At 37.6% G+C, this 23,181-nt stretch overlaps 1 protein-coding gene across 1 annotated transcript in view; it reads right to left on the bottom strand.

Moving 5' to 3' along the window:
• cacna1aa (calcium channel, voltage-dependent, P/Q type, alpha 1A subunit, a) overlaps positions 1–23,181 on the bottom strand; it is a gene marked incomplete in the record, with an annotated part of 94,472 nt that overhangs the window by 50,656 nt on the left and 20,635 nt on the right. The window contains 18 exon segments of the mRNA XM_024272748.2: positions 456–506; positions 3,494–3,600; positions 3,771–3,838; positions 4,164–4,281; positions 4,398–4,470; positions 4,583–4,714; positions 4,797–4,909; positions 4,999–5,111; positions 5,380–5,586; positions 7,965–8,048; positions 8,162–8,206; positions 8,860–8,975; positions 9,062–9,165; positions 10,680–10,867; positions 11,129–11,281; positions 12,237–12,328; positions 21,309–21,448; positions 22,377–22,482. Of these exon segments, the coding sequence (XP_024128516.1) occupies positions 456–506; positions 3,494–3,600; positions 3,771–3,838; positions 4,164–4,281; positions 4,398–4,470; positions 4,583–4,714; positions 4,797–4,909; positions 4,999–5,111; positions 5,380–5,586; positions 7,965–8,048; positions 8,162–8,206; positions 8,860–8,975; positions 9,062–9,165; positions 10,680–10,867; positions 11,129–11,281; positions 12,237–12,328; positions 21,309–21,448; positions 22,377–22,482 (2,010 nt within the window).

The following is a 23,181-nucleotide window of genomic DNA, read 5'->3' as shown; positions in this document are numbered from 1 at the left end:
GGCGAGGCAAGGTCAGCATAAGGATCCATCTTTACCAATATGAGTAGACATAATTCAGTAAAAGTTATTGATTTAAAAAAAAAATCCTTCCCAGAATTCTGAGTTTTCTATCAAAAACTTACAGTTAAGAGAGACTAAAACAGTTCGTGACCACCTCTTTTATTACCCTCCAAAACTTCTACCTACTCTAACGCCATTTTCTCTAAAGGCCAGCAGTGAACCACAGTAAAGCAACAGCCGTACTGCGAGAAGCAGGCGACAGAAGAAGTACGATAAAAAATAAATCAAGATCAAATAAAGGGTAGAGAAAGCAAGGGAGGAAACCGGTAAAGGAAAGTTAAGAGACAAAGGAAAGGAGGCTGCTCTAAAACACAAGAAAAAGCAAAGGAATGGTTTCAGAGTCAAAGAAAAAGAGTTTCAGAAATGAAAAAAAACTTAAACAAATAAATAAATACCATTCCAGAAAGGGGTCGGATGCGTTGTGACACTCACTGTGTACTTTGTTGCTGAGGAGGGAAACAGCTGGTGAGTGAGATGGCACGTAAGAAGAGGCGGAGTATTTCATTCTTTAACACGCCATCCATCCACCACTTACAAAAGACCGCTTCGCCTACCAGGTTCAGTGTGTCCTCAACTGAACTACCAATTCAAGATACAGTCTCTCTTACAATTAAATAAACGTATTTTACTCTTATGTTCAAAGCAAACTTGAACTACCTGCTTGAGAATCTTCATTGTAGGGGTGTACAATTTACTTGAACAACGATTTGATTCATATCAAAATTTGTGGTTGCTGATAAGATTCACTGTCGATAAAGGTTCATTTTGAATTATCCAATTCACTGACCTGAAATCCAGGACATCTTTAGCCAAAAAGAGTTTTTCTACATCAAATAATTGCTGCTATCACATGTGTGATAGCACTTAGTTATTTTTACCTTATATAACAAAATAAATCTACTTTGTCTCAATCCAAATGGAATTTTTTTTATATCAATTTATTTTATTTTGAAACAATTTTATAATGACATAGTTCGATTAAATTAACAACTTGCTTCAGACAAATCGATTTTGTTTGATCATACGAATGCATATCCATTAATTGATTATTTGTTACACCGCTCCTTAATTGTAATTTGTAAAAACACAGTTATTTAAATATTCTTTTGGATTTGTGTCTTATGCGGGGAAACTGACAACATGCTGAAAGTGTTCCAACATAAAAACACGTGCAAATAACGGCTGTCATGCTCTAAAAATACAAAACACTGTTCATTTGTCATTGGACCTGCAGGAAATACATTACTTGCTGCCATGTGACAAAAATATTTAGACCAAGGAATTCTATGGGTCAAGACTTTAAAAACATTTAAACATTTAGCACTAAAGAAACAATAAATAGATAATTAAATATTTTAATGAATTTGTCCTCCACATTTAAGCAGCAGTTACACATGCCTGCTCCTTTTTTCTCTGGGTATTAAGCTGGTTTGTGAAATCTTTCTTCCAGTTCTACAGAATATCTTCCTAAGAGATTCTTCATGCATCAACGCTGGCACCAACTTTTGAATCCCTCCTTGGGAAAAAAAAAAAAACAGATTTCTGTCGGAATTTCAGCAGCTTTTCTCTGTTCAGACTATGCAAAGTAGTGATTTGGATTCACATTGGTGAACAAACACACACACACACACACACACACACACACACACACACATATAGAACAAAGTGGAAACAAAACATTTAATGAAAACAAAAAAAGGAAATAACTTTTGACGCATTTGCTAGCAGCACATGTGGAGTATCTGGTGACGAAATGCCGAGTCGATCATTGCATGAAGAACTGGCTGCCGGATTAAAGTGGTGAGATTGAGACTGTGCGCTTGTGATGTGCAGACTTCCTGTTATGATGTGAGGTTTTATGTGTGTGTACAGCTGTGTATTAGTGAAAGCCTGTGAACTTCAGCAGTGGTGAGAGGACAGACCCCTCTGTGTACAGAGACAGGAGATCAAAGGAACGCTGACCAGCAGCAGCGCATGCGCACTTATGTGTGTCACACGGGGTGCTAAAAATTAATAAAATAAAAAACCTAAGAAAAAAGAAGATACAGTATGTTTTATTTATTTTGGCTTATGTCAATATTAACTTGTTAGAAGACTTTCAAGACAGCAAAAATCACAAAAATAGCAAATTTTACAAACTTTAAGAAGAATTTAAAAAATCAAATTCGTTTTACACATTTATTCTAGTTTAAATTATTAAAATATTCGATGATTCCTTAATGTTGGCCAACTTACATATTTAAAAATCAAGTTTGAAAGAAATAATTTTACAGTGAATGACTTATCTTTCAGTGAAAATAGTAAAAACTTTATCCTGTGTTTACATCAAATTTGGGATATCTAAAGACTTTTAACACCTTTTATTTTAGTCCTTTTTCCTTCATTTAGTCTTTGAAAAAGCAGTTTTTAATCAACTTGGGTACTCCCACTCATTTTCAAGCAATCTATCATTTGATGCTAAGTTTTGACAAGTCTTTATGGATGTAAACCTCTGTTGATTGATTGTATTGCACATGCATTATTCATTCTTGATTGCTTGAAGTAAACTTTTTCAAATCTAATCTAATCTAATCTAATCTAATCTAATCTAATCTAATCTAATCTAATCTAATAAAATCTAACGTATGTTGGACTTTTTACTCATAGAATATTTTTTTTTATGTTTTTCTCAGGCCTTAAAAATTATTAATCATGTTTTATTATGAGATTTATAGCATTCCCTGCGATAATGCAAGTGTGAATGATTTAAGATGAATGCGGCCGGTAAAAATGCCACAGCTGATAGATAAAAATCCAGAAACTGATAGATAAAAATGCTGAAGCTGAGAGCTAAAAGCCCTGGAGCTGAAAGCTTGCTAAAATATTAGCTACATACCAAATAACTGGAAGAAATCATGTCTAATTTTGCCGAGATAGCTAGCAGAATGCTAAAGCTAAACTCCAAATTAGCCTAAAGAAACTAGAAAGAGGGGGAAAAAACTAGAAAATGTCTAAACTAGCCAAAACAGCTAGCATGTTGCTAAAATAAAAGCTAAATGCCAAATTGCTGAACATTTTTAAGTTTGAATGGTCCCTATCTGAAAGTATGCAGAAAGGTTTTTGAAGGATTTGAGGAATTTCTCATTCTTTTCCTCTGGGGGATATTTTGCTCAATAATTCAAAAACTATGAAGTTTATGAATACCAAAACTGCAAGCACTAATGTCCCGAATGAAAGTTGAAAGCTTAAAGTTTTAATACCAAGATGGCTGAAATCGCATAAAGAGTGATTGTGTTTTACGTGCCAAAAAACGTACATAAAGGAGGAGGAGAATCACTATAGTTGTTCTTATTATTGACATGGTGCTTTTCCTGTGATGTGTGCTCAGTTTTACCAGGCTTGAACACCCTCATGCTGGCGTCAAAGCGTGACAGTGGCAGACAGAGAGACTCACGCTGCAATGGAGAGGTTGGCGGCAGACAGTGGGCTGACTTCCGCCACCTCCTTCGCTTTCTGCAGGGCCATCTTCTGATTGGCAGCCTCCTCTTCCTCTTGCTCATCCTGTTGGGAGGGATTAGTAAAAAAATATCAGTCGAGTCAAGAAGGCAGCAAAAATCAATGGCAAAGCTGATGAATGAAACAGACAAAAAGTCCATTCAGCAGAAGGGAAAGGCTACTACTCCTTTTAGCTCTGAGAAGCTAAGTGTGGAGAGATCGAAAGCGGCTCGCACCTTGGTCAGCTCCTGTGCGTTGGCCAAATTGTCCACAGCGATAGCCAAGAACACATTCAGAAGAGTGTCTGAACATAGTTAAAAATCACAACATATTTTTCAGGATGGTTTCATTTAGATAATAGAAAGGTTCTTAATTTGGGTTGGAAACATTTATAAAGGTCATATTTTTTTTCATTATACAGCACTTTGCATTACTGTGTTTCGGTACTACTACTACCCTGTATACACATATTTGCTGACTGATCATTTTAAATGTAGTAACATACATTCTGATAAACAAAAATATATTTAAAAAAATAGTGGAACAAGGACTGAGCCCAGTAGAGCAAAAAAAGCCGTTGATTCCACCTTTGTTTAATTGTATTTTCCCATTCAACTGTGAAAGGATACAGTTTCCAAAAAGTGTGAGAACTATGAAGAAGACAGAGAAGGCCATGCCCTTGTTGACTCCGCCCTGAGACTTGATGCCATCGTACATCACCATGTTCCAGTCCTCACCGGTCAGAATCTACACACAGACACACACTGCTAATCAGAAACGGTTCCACGTGTTGTTGATAAAGTGCTTAAATAATGAAACTTAATTTCTGCAACAATTCTGCATTTTTCCAGCTTCTTCCTCACCTGGAACACTGTCATTATTGCTGCTGGGAAGGTATCAAAGTTGGTGGGAGGGGTGCCAGTTTCGAAATTAAACCTAAAGAAAAAAAATTAATGGAAAAGCAATCAGAAGAAAAAAAAATACAGTTACAGGTCAAGAACACAATCTGTAAATCAAAGGGAGCCAGGGGGGAGAAAGCAGCACTGACTGTCCTCCGAAGAGCTGCATGCCCAGCAGGGCGAAGACAACGATGAAGAGAAAGAGCAGGAAGAGCAAGCTGATGATGGACTTCATGGAGTTCAGCAGGGAGACAACAAGGTTTCGCAAAGAGGCCCAGTACCTGACGGGCGGGGACAGACAGTGAGCGTTCCAATGTATTTAAATATATATATATATTTATTTAAATAAGAGAAATAACTTACTTGGTGACTTTGAAGATCCTCAACAACCTGAGAGCTCGTAACACGCTGATGCCAAAGGAGGTGCCCGGGTTGATGATGGACCACAATACTTCAAATATACTACCACATATGACCTATTGTAGCCACACACAAATATAGTATTTATTAAAAGTAAATACTATGCAGAAATAAACGCATTTGTGTGTTTGTGGGGGTAACGTACAATGCAGTCAAAGCAGTTAAAAGAGGAGTTGAGGTAGGCCTGCTTGCCGAGGCCGTACATCTTTATACACATCTCTGTTAAAAATATTCCCAGGAAGATGAATTCAGCAAAATCTACACGGAAGAGAGCAGAAAACAGAGAGTTTGAGTTTTCTTCCAAGAAAACAAGCATAAAAATTACACTATTTTAAACTTGTCAATGTTTTTCTTTTAAAAACACACGTTAAATCTAATCCTATCACTTTTGAGGAGCTGTAAATGTTGCAGATTTATCTACACATGAGGCCTGATGAACTGTATTTCCTACTTAAATATTCCCCTACTCTGTGTTTTTTTAGTTTTTGTGTATTTATATATAATAGACATGTCTGTCCTTACTCACATAGAAAGTTTGAAAGTGGTTCGGGCTGGTCGTAGTGAACAACAGCTACGCACATCGTATTCAGGCCCACTAAACACAATACGGTCCAGTAGAATGCCTGAGACTTGACAATATGTCGGATTAAGAAGCGCAGTCGTCGCTCCCGCCGCTTGAACGTTGACCCCTCCAGTTTGGAGCTCTTGAGGCTGGCTCGGGCAAACGGGGAACCTGGGAAAGCACATTGGATCCCATTAAAATGTGCGGTGGTTGACCACATGTTGTAGTAAATGAAAAAAAAACAACAGACACGCCAACATAAAAACAAGTTCAAAAATGTGTTTATTACAAGATAAATGATGTGATGACATTTTATTTGGGCTATCTTCTTGGCACACTGCATTCACCCACTTTGGTTTACTGGACAATTTCGGTTGGATTTGCAGAAGCACAAGTTGGAATTGATTCAATAACCAAATGCACCAAGAATTATTAAACGGCCAAAATAATAATCCATCTAGCGCTTCTTCATTTTTGCAATATGGGCTTTTTGGCACAAAACTGGAAGTAAATATAAAACAAAATGAAAGTATCAAACGAAATGTATCAACCCAAATGTCTCGCAGATTTTGACTATATTTAGCATATCTAATTGGCTAGTGCCAACTAACACAACTTTAAGCACAAACAACTTATTCTTGGAGGAGGAAGCGGATACTCCACAGAAGGCAATGGAGGCCTATTCTGAACAGCATTCTTAGAATTTCTGGATGAATTAATGACAAATCTGATTTATTCTTATGTCTTTCTATCAACTAATTGTGCCCTTTTTTAAAAGTCCATCTTTCACTTTGCACAGTAGGCTTCTCTCCTATAGTACTTTCTTGTTCTTTTTTCTTTTTCTTCATATATCAAGGAAAACTGTATTCTTTTGCAAAATTCCAATCATTTAACTTTAATTAATTATAGTTTTAGAGCCCAATTGATTTCAAGTATATATTTTCTTTTACACAAATTTGGGTTCCAGCTCATAAGGATAAAAAAGCAGGGTTTCATAAATTCAGAATACTGTGGAGAAATCTGCCCAAATTTTGCAGGAAATGTTTTAAACTGAGTTTCACCAGCTAATCATCTACTAATCTCAGAGAACCTGAAAAGGGTCCTTAAATTGGTCCAGTTGGATTCAATAGTTCAGTTATTCAATGGCTCAGTTATTTATTTATGTACATGTTGGCCTTTTAAGTACTTTATGGCTTTTATTATTTATCATTTTTATGTTTTTACTTTGTTTATCTTTTAATCTATGCAGTCCCCCAACAAATATTACTTTCAGGTTGCGTTTACTTTATATTGTTATGTCAGTTTTATTGTTGTTGCTTTTATCTAATGTGTCTTTTCATTTTTACTGTTTTAACTAATGTTTTAATTTATTTAGCGCCTCCTCAAATTTTAGCAAACAGTGTTTCTGCTATTTTTAATTTTTACATCTATTTTATAATTGCTTCTTTTATCTAACGTGTTTTACAACTTTTTATGTTTTAACTCATGTTTATATTTGTCTTTCTGTTCAGGACCTTGTGTTCAACAGCAAGTTGATGGAAAATGCTGTATAAATGAAGTAGTTGTTTAATTGAGTTAGGTTCAATGATTCAGTTAGATTAGATGGTTCTTTTACCTTCAGGGTTCAGTTAGGTTCAGTGGTTCAATGAGGTCTGTTAGGTTCAATGGTTCAGTTAGGTTCAGTGGTTCAATGAGGTCTGTTAGGTTCAATGGTTCAGTTAGGTTCAGTGGTTCAATGAGGTCTGTTAGATTCAATGGTTCAGTTGGGTTTAATGGTTCAGTTAGATTAAATGGTTTAGTTAGAGTCAATAGATCAGTTAGGTTGAATGGTTCAAAGAGGTTCAATGGTTCTGTTAAGTTCAATGGTTCTGTTAGGTTTAATGATTCAGTCAGATTAAATGGTTCATTGAGGTTCAATGGTTCAAAGAGGTTCAATGGTTCAGTTAGATTAAATGGTTTAGTTAGAGTCAATGGATCCGTTAGGTTGAATGGTTATAAGAGGTTCAATGGTTATAAGAGGTTCAATGGTTATAAGAGGTTCAATGGTTCTGTTAGGTTTAATGGTTCAGTCAGATTAAATGGTTCATTGAGGTTCCATGGTTCAAAGAGGTTCAATGGTTCAGTGAGGTCTAATGGTTCATCTAAGTTCCATTTTAATGGAAAAATGGAACTGTAAACACTTTTCAATGATTTTTCAAGTTTTTTTTAGAAAATGTTTGCATATTCCTAAGATGTGTTTGGCAGAATTAAGTATAATAATAATAAGAAATGTTTTGGACAAGACAAAAAATAAAGTCAGGATGGATGTCCGATAAAAGGCTGATTTAACAAGGGCAGGTTAAAGGATGAGCAGGTGGAGGAAAAGGAAATAGAAATACTAGGAAAGCACATCAGAGAATAAGAAGAGAGATGAGGACATAAAGGACAGGAAAGAGAAGGAGAGGAGGGTCAGATAATGCTGAAATGCGAGATAAGATAGCATCTCTGTGTACCTGAGGTTTTTCCTTGGTGTGTGCGTTTGTGTGTGTGTTTGAGAGTGTGACACTTACCCACTCCCAGCTCCCCCTCTCCCTCCTCTGGGTTCAAAAGCTCAGCTTTGTTCTTGTGGTTCTTTGTGGCTCTCCTTCGAGAACCTGTCAAAGCAGAACAGTGTTTCTGTAACAACCCAACATTTCTACTTTTTTAAGTGATTATTCGTCAGAATTATTTGAGGGAAAAGGAGTGTTTCAAATGTGTGAGCTCATACCATCATACTCATTTTCATTTTCATCATCTGCCAAGATGACCTCCTCTACAAGACACACACAAACAAAATGTTAGTGTTTACACATTAGTCACATTTATGCTTCACAACTTTCACAGAAACTGCGACCTTTCAAAATGATTCTCATTTATTTATTAGCTTTCTGATGAAATGCTAATTGTCCGTTTGAAAGGATCAAAGGTGAACTCATTTAATCTTCCTTTCTGCTTGTTTCATTGAACATCTGATATGTCTGATTTGTCTCATCTTCCATCCATCTTCTCCAAGTTTTCTAAGGCTGACTCACTTAGAAAACATCTGGAGGTAACTGTGGCTGATGAAACACTGCCGCTCTGCAGAAACTATGTCTTAGAAAACGCCACAGATTTGAAGATTTTGGCAAAAGTGGCTTATTCATAATTTAAAGACCACTGGGAACATTTTGAAAATGCATCAAAACATGACCAGAGTAGGACTTAAAGGCATCTGTGGTTTGATGCCAAATGTTGCAGATTTCTACTAGCTGGTGAAAGAAGATCAAATTAAGAAGAAGAATTCAAAATGTAACAACAGATTCAAAAATAAAAGACACATTTTCTGGATTGTTTACCAAAACTAAGGTGACAGTGACCTTTAAAATAAAGAAAATATCATCGTTTTTCTCTCCGTCCTGGTCACATTCGATGTAAAGTGCTACAAACCAGCTTTGCAGATCCACTCGAGGTAACCGTTGAGTTCCCTTTCGATCTGTTGCTGCCTCCTGAGCTTCAGGAACTCGCTCCTGTTCTCCACGCGCTCTCGCTCTTTGGCAAACTCCCTGCAGCGACACCGGCAAAATGTCTCTTAAAAATTTGCTCTGATTTGAGCATTTTTTAAAATCCTCCTCAAAAAACTGGCTCTTACCCCGACAACACACCGAGCACCAAGTTAAGCATAAAGAAGGAGCCAATGATGATAAGGGGGATGAAGTACATCCAGTTCCATGCACTCCCTGAGGCGTCATTGCTCTGAAACATACATCAAAAAGTGGGATCATTTTTTTTTTATTTGTGCAACAACCATTACAGCAATATAAGCTAAAAACACAATTAAATATCCTGTTGGCATTTCATCAAAATAAGACAAATTCCCTCTACATAGATAGGGTACCATACAGTAGCTATGAGCTGATGTTGGAAAATCAATAACCAGAGACAAGGTGAGAGACAGTGTGTTGTGGTTTTAATTGCATAAGGGTGCTGGAGGCAAAAAAAAACATGCTTAAATATGCCATGAGCATTTTCTTTTCTTTTTTCAATTTACAGTATGTACATAAACATCAGTAAAATGCATATTTAATGTGTTTTAATTAGCCTAAAAGTCCCCTGAGATCCATCATTTACATAAATTTAAAGATTACATGATGAAAAACATGGCCTTATCAAGAATATTTGTCCGCTAATAGGAGCCATTTAAGGGGTTTGCTATAAATAAATGTAGTTGTATGCTATGTTTAACCCTTACTTTTTACTTCCCTCATCCTACCTTTCCTCCCATCGTCCTCTGCTACCCCGTTTTAGACTTGACATTGATTCCATACTTAATTCGTTTCCTTGCTTCTGTTCTGAACCCCCTTTTCATTCTCCATATAAGCTGGTGTTACTGCTGTGCACCCAGTGTACTGCAGATCTTTTTTTTTTTACCATTAAACTTTTATTGCTTCTTTTCCCATCAGCTGCAAGAATAACTTGGACTGAACAAGCCCTTTTAAATATAGAGCAGGATCAGGAAGGAGGAAGACCAGGAGAGACGAGATGAAGGAAGGAAGGCAGGATTAAAGATGGGGATGGTGAGAAAAAAACAAAACAGAAAACAAGAGGAGGACTAAGCAAAAACTTGAAGAGAAAGGAAAAGAATCAACCCTCAAAGACTCTTATCTCTGGTCTGCATAGCAACCGTTGCCCCTGACGGCAGGGGAGCCGGTCAGCTTTGGTCCTGAGAGATCTCTGTCTCCAGATGTGCTCTGGAGCTCATTTTTTAGGTACATGCAGCTATCTCACATCAACGTTAACAGTTGAGACGTTAAATATAAGTATTTAAAAGATAAGTCCTTTCAAATAGTGCTGGGCGGATCGATCCAAAATATCGATATTACTGATCTCAAGTATCGGATATCAACAGATATCAATATTTCCACTCTTGTTTAAAACCTTTTAAAAAGAGAAATGTACAAAAAATCATTCACACAATTAAAAACTATTGAAATTTTGAGGTTCATGTCACATCCACCACATTTACAAAAAATATCGGTATTGGTATTGATATCGGTGATATTGACAGATATTAGACCGGTATTGGATTGATACCCAAATGCTCAGTATTGCCCAGCCCTACTGCAATCACTTTGAACTAAACCAGTAATAATTTTGAAGCTAAACTCACTATTATATTTGTTCTAGTTGCTTGACTTTTGGAATAGTTTTTCAATTTCCTGTCTGGTAAATGGCTTGTTTCAAGGGTGTGTTTGACCACATATACGTACAGAGTAGAGCAGGTCAGTCCAGCCCTCCATGGTGATACACTGGAAGACGGTGAGGATAGCAAACAGGATGTTGTCAAACTGGGTGATGCCGTAGTTTGGTCCTAACCAGTATGGTCTGCAAGTGGTCCCCTCTGGACACAGCCGGGATGGAGGTTCTGTCCCACATGGAAACTCTTCCCGAATCTCATCTGAATATATGTGGGAAGAGGATTGGGTTTTATGACAAAAAAATTCAGAAAAAATGAAAATATTGTGTTTTTACATTTTAGTCCATAGACTAAATGAATAATCAAATAAGAAGGTAAAATAATTAAAACCAAATATGCTTTTTTCCAGTAAAACCTCAATGAATTTCTCTTTTAAATGATGCAGTCACACAAACTGAAAAGCTCTGGTCAACTATTACCTCTAATTACAATCAAGTAATACATCCAGATGCATTTTTTTACCTGTATGATTGTCAAAGCAGGTTGAATGGAATTTGCCAATGTAGAACTCCAACCCGATGATGGCGAACATGAGGATGGCAAAGAAGAGGAGGAGGCCAATTTGCAGCAGAGGAATCATGGCTTTCATAATGGATTTCAGCACAACCTGCAAGCCTGGAGAACACAACAGTTGGAGTTTATGTATTTTGAATTTAAATCGTCTCATATTGCATTTGTATTCAAACAGACAAATGAAAGAAAGGAAACACCTGAAGCAAAAAAAGATATTTTTTTTAAGAACAGAAGCTGGTACCACCCAAATGAACATTTTTAAAGGAAAAAAAAGTGAAAATTTGTATAAACTATTCAATTATCTTCAACCAGAGAAGCCTTTTTATGTATCCACAAAAAAACAAACAAATGTTGTGGCATAAAACTTTAATAAAGGTTATTTTCTTTGTTTTATTTTTTAAAACTGTGAACTTTAAAGCTCTGGATAAAAATAAAGGTTACCCTCAGGCACTAAAAATAATGAAGAGAAGACACAAAAACAAGGCAAAAAATTTAAATCACTTAGGATTACTAGAATTTAAATTAGATCAAAACTATATTCAATTTAACCAAATGGTTATAGCTTTATCGTATTAAAGACTTATGAAAATTGTTCTGATTTTTATTGATTTTTTTTTTAACCCACCACATCATTTTTTGATACGCTGATGGGGTTTTCATAAAAAAAGGTGTTTTAATGAGTAAGCGTAAGTCTGTCAGGCCTATAGTAGTAGCAGGAGAACATGCTAATACTAATGCTGTAGTGGAGGGATGTTAAACTAAATTGCACAATATGTCGCAGGTCTAAAAGTGAGGTATGGTTCCCTTTACCTTTCTGGGCGGATTGGGGTTTAACTGTGAGTTTTGTCAGTGTATTTTGTTGTCTGTCTGTTTTACCTTACTTATGTTGGCTTTGACATGAGTTGTAGTGGCACCACATTCCTCTTTTCTATTTGAAATTTGTGAATCTGTTATCTCTTTTACTTCTCACGGTGAAAATAATCTAGATTTTTTTTAAGATGGCAAAATCATGTATATATATATATTTTTTATGCTCACATGGTTGCTTGGGACTTACTTGGAATGCCAGACACCAGCTTGAGCGGCCTCAAAACTCTCACAGCTCGAAGGGTTCGCAAGTCGAAATCTGAACCCACAGTGGACAGAATCCTGCAAGGAAAAAGACAAACGCACAGAAATGTGCACAGTGAATCGATATTTAAGCCAGCTGGGCTTGTCACTGTCAGTCAACCTCTCAGCTTCTCGCTGTCTCTCACACACAACCCCATGCCAGGCCATTACAAGTGGGTGGGTGAGCGCTGTATGTAAATCCTGTAAGAGCTGTGCTGATCAATACCGCCGACAAGTGAAGTAAGACAGAGAAGTGTATCAGGATGTGGGAGGGGCGCGCTGAAGGGACGGTGCTCTGTATCAGGAGGAGAGAGGGACTGCTAAATGAGAAAGGAGATAGATGGAGAAATGCAGAGGAACGGACAGACGGGAGGAGGAAGAGAAAAACTGAAACAGCAAAGAGAGGCAGGCGGAGGGCAGCGCTGGCAGATGGTGTGAATCACAAACGCTGACTTGCTTATTTTATTCTAGGTACGTTAAGAAATGTTTCCCCTTGTCATCTGGCTGCAGCGCACACATTTTGTAAGCTGCGTGGCCTTAATCAGTGCGATCGAGACAAAAACACAGTAAAACAGATTGAGAAGGTTAAGATATTTCCACCTGCTGCCAGACTCCCAGCCAGTCCTCTTGGCTGACGCACAATGAATCATCCAACTTCCTGCTTTTCCCTCCTTCCTGTCGAGTTTCTGACACATTTCTACTCTCTGCAGTTCTTTGAAAAAGCCCAGTGACACAGCCGAGCCTTAATCACAGCTCCACCGGCTTCACTTGAAATACTACAAATTAGCCAAAGAGAGTAAAGCAATATTAAGTCGGGGTTATTAAATTAGACAGTGTCATGGCTTTGAATTCAAAATGACCTTATAAAGAAGGTCTACGATTTCCTTTCTAATCTCCTGAAGTCTCCTTTTCTGTAGTCCATGTTGATTGTGGAACACACTGTGTCATTTATTACCAGTGGTTATTTTTCTCTATACGTTGACATCTGCCAGTGGCCAAGGTCAGATGGGAGCTGTCCAGTTACAGGAAGTCAGCAGCGCGAGAATAGACTCCATGATGCCCAAAATCATGTGATGATTGTCTGATTTCAGCCACCCCCATGCCCCAGTGCTGCCGTTCCAATGCCGCCGTCCGATTGTTAGAAATCAAACAGTAGCACCCGGGCACTCAACGAGTCGGCTCACGATGAGCCATTCTAGGCCTAGCTTTAAGCTGGGCTAGAATGGAGAAGTAAAGCGTCTCCTTCCCTCCACACCTTGGGCAAGTGTCAGCAAACCCTAAGCTCCCCTGACCCTGGGTTACAGAGATGCCCTTACAGGGTGGATGGTCACTCCAGCTTCTAACCTCACTCCAAAGGATGAATAAGCTTTTAAAGCCAGTGGCCAACCATCAAACATGGAAACGGACACATTTGGTTACCCAATTTCATACGGCAGCACCCACAACCCATCTCAGACGTACTAGCAAGGCTATCAGAAAAGTCTGATCCAGATGCTTTGTGGGCGAGAAGCCCTTGATACGACCCAAGGGGCTTTGACATGTCCTGGCTTGAAGGTTCTTCATTTCTATCTCTGTCCTCATCAATCTATCAAGCCTGTCTACTGCTGATGGAAACAGCAGTTGCTGATACCCTGTAGAAATCAAAGTAGGACCATGGTAGTTACCAGGTATCAGTCCAGCTAAAGGTGGTCCAGGAAACATGGTTAGCAATGGGCGAGATTGTTCAACCTCTTTGTAGCTACCATACGCTTTAAAACAGGCAGGCCTTGATCAATTGGTTGGTACAGTTCACCACCACTCTTCTTGGATGAGTGTGAAAAGGCGTGTCTGTAAATCCACCTAAGAATTTACAACTTGTTTTTGGAACTTGGAATGTTAGGACTATGACCCCTGGATGCTACTTGGACTGCAGAGGCAAATGGCATATCAGCCTAAAGAAGGGTATCCAAGTTGATGTAGGGGCAAACCTTGAAGATAAAAAAAAAAACAGCACACCTGTCCACCTATTGATGTCTAACCTCATGGTATGGTCGGATCTGACTGATGCCTGTTGACACACTATTATCAAAGTGTTAGCATTGGTTTTATGGCATAGCATTTTTGATATTTCAATTTTTGATGCTGCTTCCTGTTGCTTAAAAACATAGCCAATACTTTTAAAATGTCATGGCTTAGTGGCATATTAAACAGATCATACACCTGTTACATCAGATAACTGTGGTTGACATGCTTTTCTTCAAAAAAGAGAGCACAGTGACCTCACGCCTACACATTCCACCCACAGTCATAGAACCATTTTCATACAAACTCATAACACAAAATATAAGAGCACAAGAAACTGCAAAATAAATGAATAATATATATTTATTCAATACATTCAATTAAGTTTAATATTAAGAAAACTAGTAAAGAAAAATCAACAAAAAAGTAAACTCCCACAATGCATCTCTACCACTTGCATCACAGTCATTACAGGATGCAGATGTTTTGGTGCACTTTTTCTATTTTTGTCACATACGTGTGTATAAAAACATGGTTTTACACTGAACCGGTGTGTTGATGAGAAATGTTGGAAACCGCTGAGCTAAAGTCTTTGCAGTAGAGAAAAAAAAAGGCCGGCATTGACTGGTTGGGTTCAGATTACATGCTGCCTCAGCCAGTAGAGTAGCACTGATTCAAATAATAATGATCAGTTTCCACATAGCCTAAAACGAGTTTCTTATAGCAAACTAATAGAAGGGGAACAATAAAACAAAGCAATGTAAATTAACAAGTGTTACCCTATACTAATGACAATGGACGCTACAAGTATTTACTAAAATGTTTTGACAAAGACGAAGAGATCTGTGCAAATGGCAGCAAGTCAAATGGTAAAGTGATGCAATAAAAAGACACACTAAAATTTTAAACCGTACAATATTCAATTAATGCAGACTGTGAGAGTGGCCAAACAGGGAATAGCTTTGCCATACTGTATTGATGAACACAGAATGACTTTTATTTTGGAGGAATTCTAGCCTGCTAATGTTCCCATGAAGACTCAGGTTGTGGGTAGCAAAATATTTGTGATGAAAAAAAAAATATTGGGCTAAGCTATGAAGGATGTATGGCACTAATTCCATCTAACGCAACCATAACGCAAAAGATTTTGAATATTTCAATATTGATGATGATGATGGCGACAACAGTGATGACGATGGTAATGATGATCCAGAATCCTGTTCCCAAACAGCATCGACCGTCATGAGCATTGTCAGACTGATGAGGCAGTTCCTCATTCACACCGTCTCCACGGTTACTGGCCCCTTTCTCATTCATAAGTGTTTCCATGGCAACAGGGACCTTGGCTCATTGATAGAATCTCTGCATCACCTTGGCAACAGGGCCAAGGGATGTGCCAGATTGATTGCTTTTTTTCCTTTTCTTTTTTTTCTGTGCTCTTGTATTTAATGTAAATGCTTTGCCACATATACAGGTGAGCGCACGGTTGAACGCAACAACACACAAAAATTGACAAATTATTGAGTGAAAACGATTTACGAACGCACACAGGAAATTAGGTCATGAAGACAAACCAATCAAAAGAAAACTTCCTCCTGTCAGGATGGCGAGGCTGTCTGCTATACACCTACCTCTTACAAAAAAAAAGACAAGCAAAGGTAAACATCTGTAAATCAGAAGTGGGATTTTTCTTTTTTCTCACTATAGATTCTACTTTTGTTCATGTAAACATTAAAAATGTAGCACAAATCTTATATTTTTATTTGTTTCCTTGTCCTCTAATCTGATTCGACACCAACTAAGTAAAGAAAATAACAACGGCCCACTGCATAACGAAGGTAATAACTCTAAAATTGGCCCGAACTGTAATTACCTATTACTGGTAAAGCTGCAGGGAGTTTCAATGATATTTCACACCAACCTCAATACACATTTTAAACTGGGAAACACACTCCTTAAGGGTGGGACCATGGTGCAGTGGGTGACACGGTTACCTGACAGCACAAACTGTTTTCCACGCACTCCCCTGACAGTTCAAAGCTGAGCCAAACAACTGCAAATCCCTGCATTTACAGACTGGTTGAATATGAATTCCTCCCCTACCCTACAGCTTCTCCCTACCCCTTCATCTACCCTCCAAGTGGAGAGATATGGTCAAAATAGTAGTGCTGTCATGCGATTAATTTTTGTGCGATTAATTAATTGTGACCTGTAATTATTTAATCTGATTTTAATCGCAATTTTAAAACCTAATAATTGCTGTAAAAAGCCTCATTTTGAGGTATTTTGTTTAAATTTGTGACATTATAGTACAGTAAGAGACCAAAATAAAACAAAAAAAGTGGCTTTATTAAGTTTTTTTATATATATAAAAGACTTTCAGCCTTTACTTTGACACCCCTGAGGGTCTTTATTTCTTTTTTTAAATCTTGAACAATTAAAAAAAAAAAAAAAAAATCAGGTCCAGAGTGCTCCAATTTCCCCCATCAAAAACAGTCAGAAGAATTTTCTGAGCAAACCAAAACGGTTTCCTCAAACGTCTTATCAGTACCATAACTCAAATGGTGATATAACTTGCTCCACACTGTGGAGGAATTAAACTTTTGAGACTTTTTTTTTTTTTTAAACTTTTGTTTTATTATCTGGACAAAAACAAGTGCAAAGAGGTGAACTTTACATCTGAAATTATTATTTTTTTTTAAGTTCTCACTGACAATTACTTTTCGAGAGACTGCAAGCGCTGCAAACAGCTCTGACCTCGGTCTGCCGCGATGGCCCGTGAGTCAGGTCAGAGCCATGCCAACGTGAGGCACTGTGTTTGAAATAGTCTGCTTTTTTAAAAATAAATACATAAAAAATAATTGATAATTGTAAAAATATAACAAAACTGAAGTTCTATTAATTTATATAATATTTAAGTTTTTCTTAAATGACCATGGTTTGAGCAGGATAATGCCCTCAGGTGTGCACTAACACGGAAGTAACCATCCAATGCAAAAATTAGATTAATGCGATGAAAAAAACAACGCATGTAATTAATTAATCGCAATTAACGTGATAAAGTGACAGCCCTAAAAAATCCTGTCTTGAATTCGGACTCTCAATAGTCGCCGGTTATCCATGTTAGCACGTAGCTGCCAGCGCTAGGGAAATACACAACATCAGTTTTACAACTAAAAATCATTAATTACATTTAAATGTAAACGTCTGTGCTTAAGAGCACACATACATGAAGAGATCAGTGTCTCGTATGAAGCACAGAGCGACACGGATCACACTACCAGCGGAAGGATACACAGTCCTAAGTCCCTACGCCTGTTCCTTAAAAAAACTATTTCAGACACAACTAAAGCTTCAAATGAGCCTACAATTGGAGGGGTAGGGCGAAGTCAAAGAAGATCTTAGACTGAGTGATCGTCACTAATTTGCCAATCCAGTGATTAACCAACTGACCTAAAATGTAAACATTTCTTTTTTAATATCAACTAAAACTAGCTTTTTTTAAGGTTTTGAAGACAAATAGAAATTCTTGTATAAACCTCTTTAGTCATAAACAAGGTTTAATACAATTTTAAAGTACATTTTGCTAAGACATGTTTCAGGAAATGTGTTTTTTTTTTGCTCAACTTGTGTGAATGTTTTGCACCATTTTGTATCACAAGTAAATGAATGCCCAAGAAAGAAAAGCTATAAACTGAGGATAATGAGACATGTAATCAATATATGGTATAATAAATAGCGGGCTCATGTCCTGCGCAAATCACTGTGGCAATTCACAAGTAGGTCAAAACACACAAATACAAGTACAAACAAATCAAGACTTCCACACACACACACAAAAATCCCTTATCTATTCGTTCTATTTTGACATGTTAGTGCCATTTTTGTGTGTTTGTCTTTGTTTGCATAAAGTGTATTAGGGGTGAGTATGAAATGGAAAGGAATGATTGAAGTGGAAATGTTTCTGCATCTGTACACGATTGTGTGTGTGTGCGAGCTCTCTGGTCAGTGTTTTAATCAAAGCTTCCCACCAAAGGTAAGAAGAAAGGCCAAGTAGTCTTTGATCTTCAAAGAAATGAACTTCTAAAGACACAGCCTCCATTCAGAGAAATTTGAAAGCTGTGAGTTTATAATGTATTGACTTTAAACATGTAGACAATATTATTCAAACAATAAAAGAAAAGGAAAAAAACATGTTTCCCAAAATTAACTGCCACTCAATATTATTCTTGAAGACCCACTCCAATGAAAATAGTTTTTGGGGGTTTTTAACATATTTTTCTTGCATTTCTGCTGATGGAAGAAATTTATAAAACAAATGAATAATTTCTGAGTAGGCACATTTATTTTCAATAAACTAATGACATTTATTTCCCCTCCCAACATATATATATATATTTTTATCTAAGCAAAATAATAAATGTAGATAGGCACTTTTGTTTAATATTATGCAAGTGCATACCTAAAAAAGTTGTTTTTTTAACATTAACTGTAGGTGTGGGGTCATCATAAAAGACCTCAACTCTCTCTACTGCTTTTATCATCAAACTATGAGTCAGATCTACTTGATTTGATTACAGTAAATAAGAATTTTTATTGACAACGATGACTACGCCTGTTTGTCCTTCGCTGAGTAGCTCCCACTGACCTGTAACACTGTTAGTGTGAGCAAATATTATGTGTGACAGTTCAGTCTAACAGGGCTTGGTTTTAAAAAGAAACGTGTGTGTTGACGTTCCTGTGAACACTGACTGACACTTGGCCGCCTGATGGACCACCAGTCGGATCAATTCCTGTCAAGCTAGACTGTCTTTGCTTTGCCGTCTAGGTTGTTTAATACTGAGAGGGTAATACCTAATTCCAAGTTAATCAAAAATTGAAAAATTAAACAGCTTAAACTGAATGATTAAATAACAAATAAATGTGCGCATCAACTTTTTTGACTTAAAAATGTACCTTTCATAAGATTTGGGGCTTTTTTGAGCTCAGTCTGTGACCACATAATACTTCTGTTAATATTCCTGCTAAATGAGCTTCTTTTCTCTGCGGGTTAGAAGTTTCATCTCTCTAATGAAACATTTGTCCCCTCTCGTTTTCAGACATTTAATTCATCAGGCAATGTTCTTCCTTCGCAGCGGCACTGGCTAATAACACCTCATGATGCATCAGTTTGAACAGATTGTCCTTTTTCACTGTTTGTCTATGGGTGCCCAGAGTAATTAGTCAACTCTCGCATTGCATTGTGACAATCTTCTCTTGATTTCCTTCTGTGTCTGTTGCTCATTTATCTCGACGATGTTTCACTTTTTCCTTTTTGTGTTCAATTATTGATGGTCCTGTTGGTGGAATGTGACATATTTAAAGGCGGACAGAAGGTTTTGACAAAGTGTTTACACAGAGTTTTAAGAAGGTAGATTCTACCTCCTCCATGCTGCCACGGTGACACTTGTCTTCTCACCTTTCTTCTCTCTTTACAGTCACTCTGCTGTGACACACTGGGAAGAGTTTGGTGTCATGATTGCTCTTATTAAAGCATTAGGCCATACTGCCAGATTGAGTAATCAGTCGTGTGTGTGTTTGTGTAAATGTCCTTGTGTGGCGAAGACCAAAAGAAACAGTAGACAGACACAATGCTGTATCAGCAAAGAAGCATAGCAGTCTTAAAACATCACACAACTGTTTTGGAGTCAGTGTTGTCACCATTGACTGTATATAAACATTGGACTGAGTGACTCCTCCCCTCTTACGTTCCAGATAGGAAGTACCTGCCCGCTGGCTCCAAGAAGTCAAAATCCCATAGACTTCTATGGAGAAATAAACAGCTTTTACTCAGTCATTATATTTATCAGAATAACCATTTTTGCTCTGCTACCTTTTTTAACATCTTTCATTTCTAGTGCCCTGGATTATAAAAGTAATTTGGACTTCATGCTAACTATCTATTTTTGGGGGGTTGTGTTTTGTTTTAAACGGCAAATACGCCGTCATAGATTTCCAGAAGTAAAAACTTGATAAATATGAACATTTTACAAAAACTTTTCATGAATCCACTGTATTATGAAAATGAAAATGTGAATGGTTTATACAAATATATTAAAACACATTTTTTCAAAAGCAAATTCATTGGAACGTAATGCATTGTGGTCTATATTTACTAATCTGGTTCATTCATGTGTACTGGTTTTTCGCAGATATTTCAGGGAAACAACCTTGGAGTTACTGTGAATGCATTGAATAAATAAAGTAATGTCTGACTGATCGACTGACTTATCTCTGACTCTTTTGTGTTTCTTAGTGCGCCTTATAGTTCAGTGCGTCTTGTATATGACATATGCCCAAAAATAGATTATTCATTGACACTGAGCCTTATAATTAGGTGCACCCCATAGTGCGAAAAATATTGTAAGCCATTTTCTAAGATAATGTCACTCTCACTCAATCCAGTTCTTATACACAGTCAATTGTTGTAACTCACAAATTGCGGAACGGTAGGCTAATAGGTGAAAATCAAGGAAAAAAATGTTAAATGTGCATCAAAACAAGTCCTTTTGACTTATTATCTTGTTTCCTTATTCATTTTCATTTAACTTTCCTTCTTTTTCTTCCAGCTCTTTGGCCCTTTTCTCCTCTTGACCGGCAACATGTGTACTTTATTCTTAGGAGCCCTGATCATGCCTCCTCTTCCATGTTGTCTCCATCTGTGCCCCTCACCCTTCCCCTCGTGCCTCTCTATATACTGAAGTGACATTTGTTAGCTACCCAGGCTGCTGGCTGCCTGCAGCTCCACTCTGTGATCTGATCACTGCCTTGCCTAGATGGGGCCCATTCATTAGAGTGAGAGGGGGGGCAGAGGGAAAGGACACACACACAAACAACACATACACACACACCCACCACAAACAGCCTTGTGATTCTATGAGAAGCAAATCTAAAGGAAAATGTTGTGTTGCGACCCATGCAGGTGCATTTTCTCTCTCTTTTTGTGCCACATGCATTCCTTTGCTCGCCACTTACTTACCCTGTGAGCACCACCACAAAATCCATGACATTCCATCCATTTCTCAGGTAAGAGTTCTTGTGGAAGGCAAAACCAAGTGCCAAAATCTTTATTCCAGACTCGAAACAAAAGATCCCAATGAAGTACGGCTCCGTGTCGTCCTAGGGAAGCAAAAGGGAGGAGAAAACGAAAGAAAATTCAAGTATGAACATGATAATTACAGCAGAGAAAATAAACAAAAAGTAAAATGACAAGTCTATTGTATTTTTTGCTTAAAAAGATGCCAATTTTTGAAACCTCTGTTCAACAATGGCACAACTTCTGAGTATTTGATGTAAAAATATAAATTACTGTCAGAAAAATAGGTGGGCTGCATAGGCGATATATTCATATTAAGTGTGTAAATGGCAGCCAGGTGCTGCTAATTCAATGCACCAAACGAGCTGAACTCAGGCAGGTGTGGGGACCTCTAAAAACTGATCTTTCATTGGTAACCACATTTACATGGACACCATGTTACACCAATAAAGAGGATATGGATAACTCATACTTCTGAGTTACAGTTTTAAAGTTTCTCTGAGAAGAATGTGATTGGAATATTTGTATATGGATGTAAACTAGGACAATTAGCAGTTTTGGAGCTTTCAAAGCACAACAGAAATTTAGGGTCTTAAAGTGAAAAAGAATCACTATTGGAAATGATGTAAACAGAAGGCTGTCTTTCTAGGAGTCAGAGCCAAGAGTTTTATGTTGAATAAAAAAACATTAAAAGCAGCTTTCTACTCCTGACATCACAGTATTTGAGTTTTCAATGGATGCTTAGCTTAGTCTGGGTCAACCGGAAGGTAGTCTAAAGCACAGTAGCTCATTACCACAGAAAGACAAGAAAACAAGAACAATGAAATCAATCAGATCACCTGTAACAATATCAAAGATGATGTGGCACAGAGAAAAAAAAAAACTTTAAACACTCATTCATTTAAATCTAGTAGACTCCTTAACACCAGCAGAATCAGTCCCAGCAGTCTCCTGAATTTAAACATGCTCTCATACAGGATAGTGCTTTACACATGCATCAGTGGGACTTACCAGGCGTTCAGACAGTGGGGTCTTATCTCCATCGGGCAAATGTTGTTCCAGAGCGAGGACAATGCAGTTTGCAATGATGGTGGCTAGGATCATCCACTCAAATGGAGTGAGGAGAAGCAGTTAAGGAAAAAAACACTTAAACATTACTCAAAATGGTATCATGGAGTCCACAAAAAAAACAACTAGTACACGCTCAGTACATACATGTTAGACACAAGTTGATACTTGGACAAATACACGCTCAATTGTTTTTATTCCAATCTAGTACTTGTCGGTAGGATTACAACTGTGTAGCATCATAGCTCTAGATGTTCTTAAATGAGCAATAAAAGAAACTCATCTGTGGGACAAATTGTTAGAACTGATAAAGTTTGGAGCTGAACTGCCATGGCACCTATGAAATAGATTCTAGTCAAGAAGTACAGGCTGTCGGTCTGCATTCCCAAGAGGTCAGCCTCATATCTCACCATCAACATGACTAAGGTACGTTCTTTGAAGGCCCATAGCGTTTTACAGTCACAATCCCATTTACCCAGTTACACACTGATGGCAGCTCCACTGCGGAACACTGGCGGCAACCTTCCACCAGAGGAAAAACAACAAATCTTCAAACACTACATGAATGCAGAATAACTGTCTGGCCTGAACAAAGGTGAATTTATGTGTAGTGGGCCATCCGTGGGGAGACACCTGAACTACAGGGAAAATATAACATAAGGATAATCAAAATAGTTTGTTTTAGTTTGGCGGGCCAGATTAAGTAGTTTAACGGGCCATAAATGGCCCCCAGGCTGTAGTTTGCCCA

This window comes from Oryzias melastigma, linkage group LG8 (genome assembly GCF_002922805.2).
Source record: "Oryzias melastigma strain HK-1 linkage group LG8, ASM292280v2, whole genome shotgun sequence".
NCBI classification, from domain to species: domain Eukaryota; kingdom Metazoa; phylum Chordata; class Actinopteri; order Beloniformes; family Adrianichthyidae; genus Oryzias; species Oryzias melastigma.
Note: the sequence above shows the minus strand (reverse complement) of the source record. Positions and strands in the feature narration are given on the sequence as shown.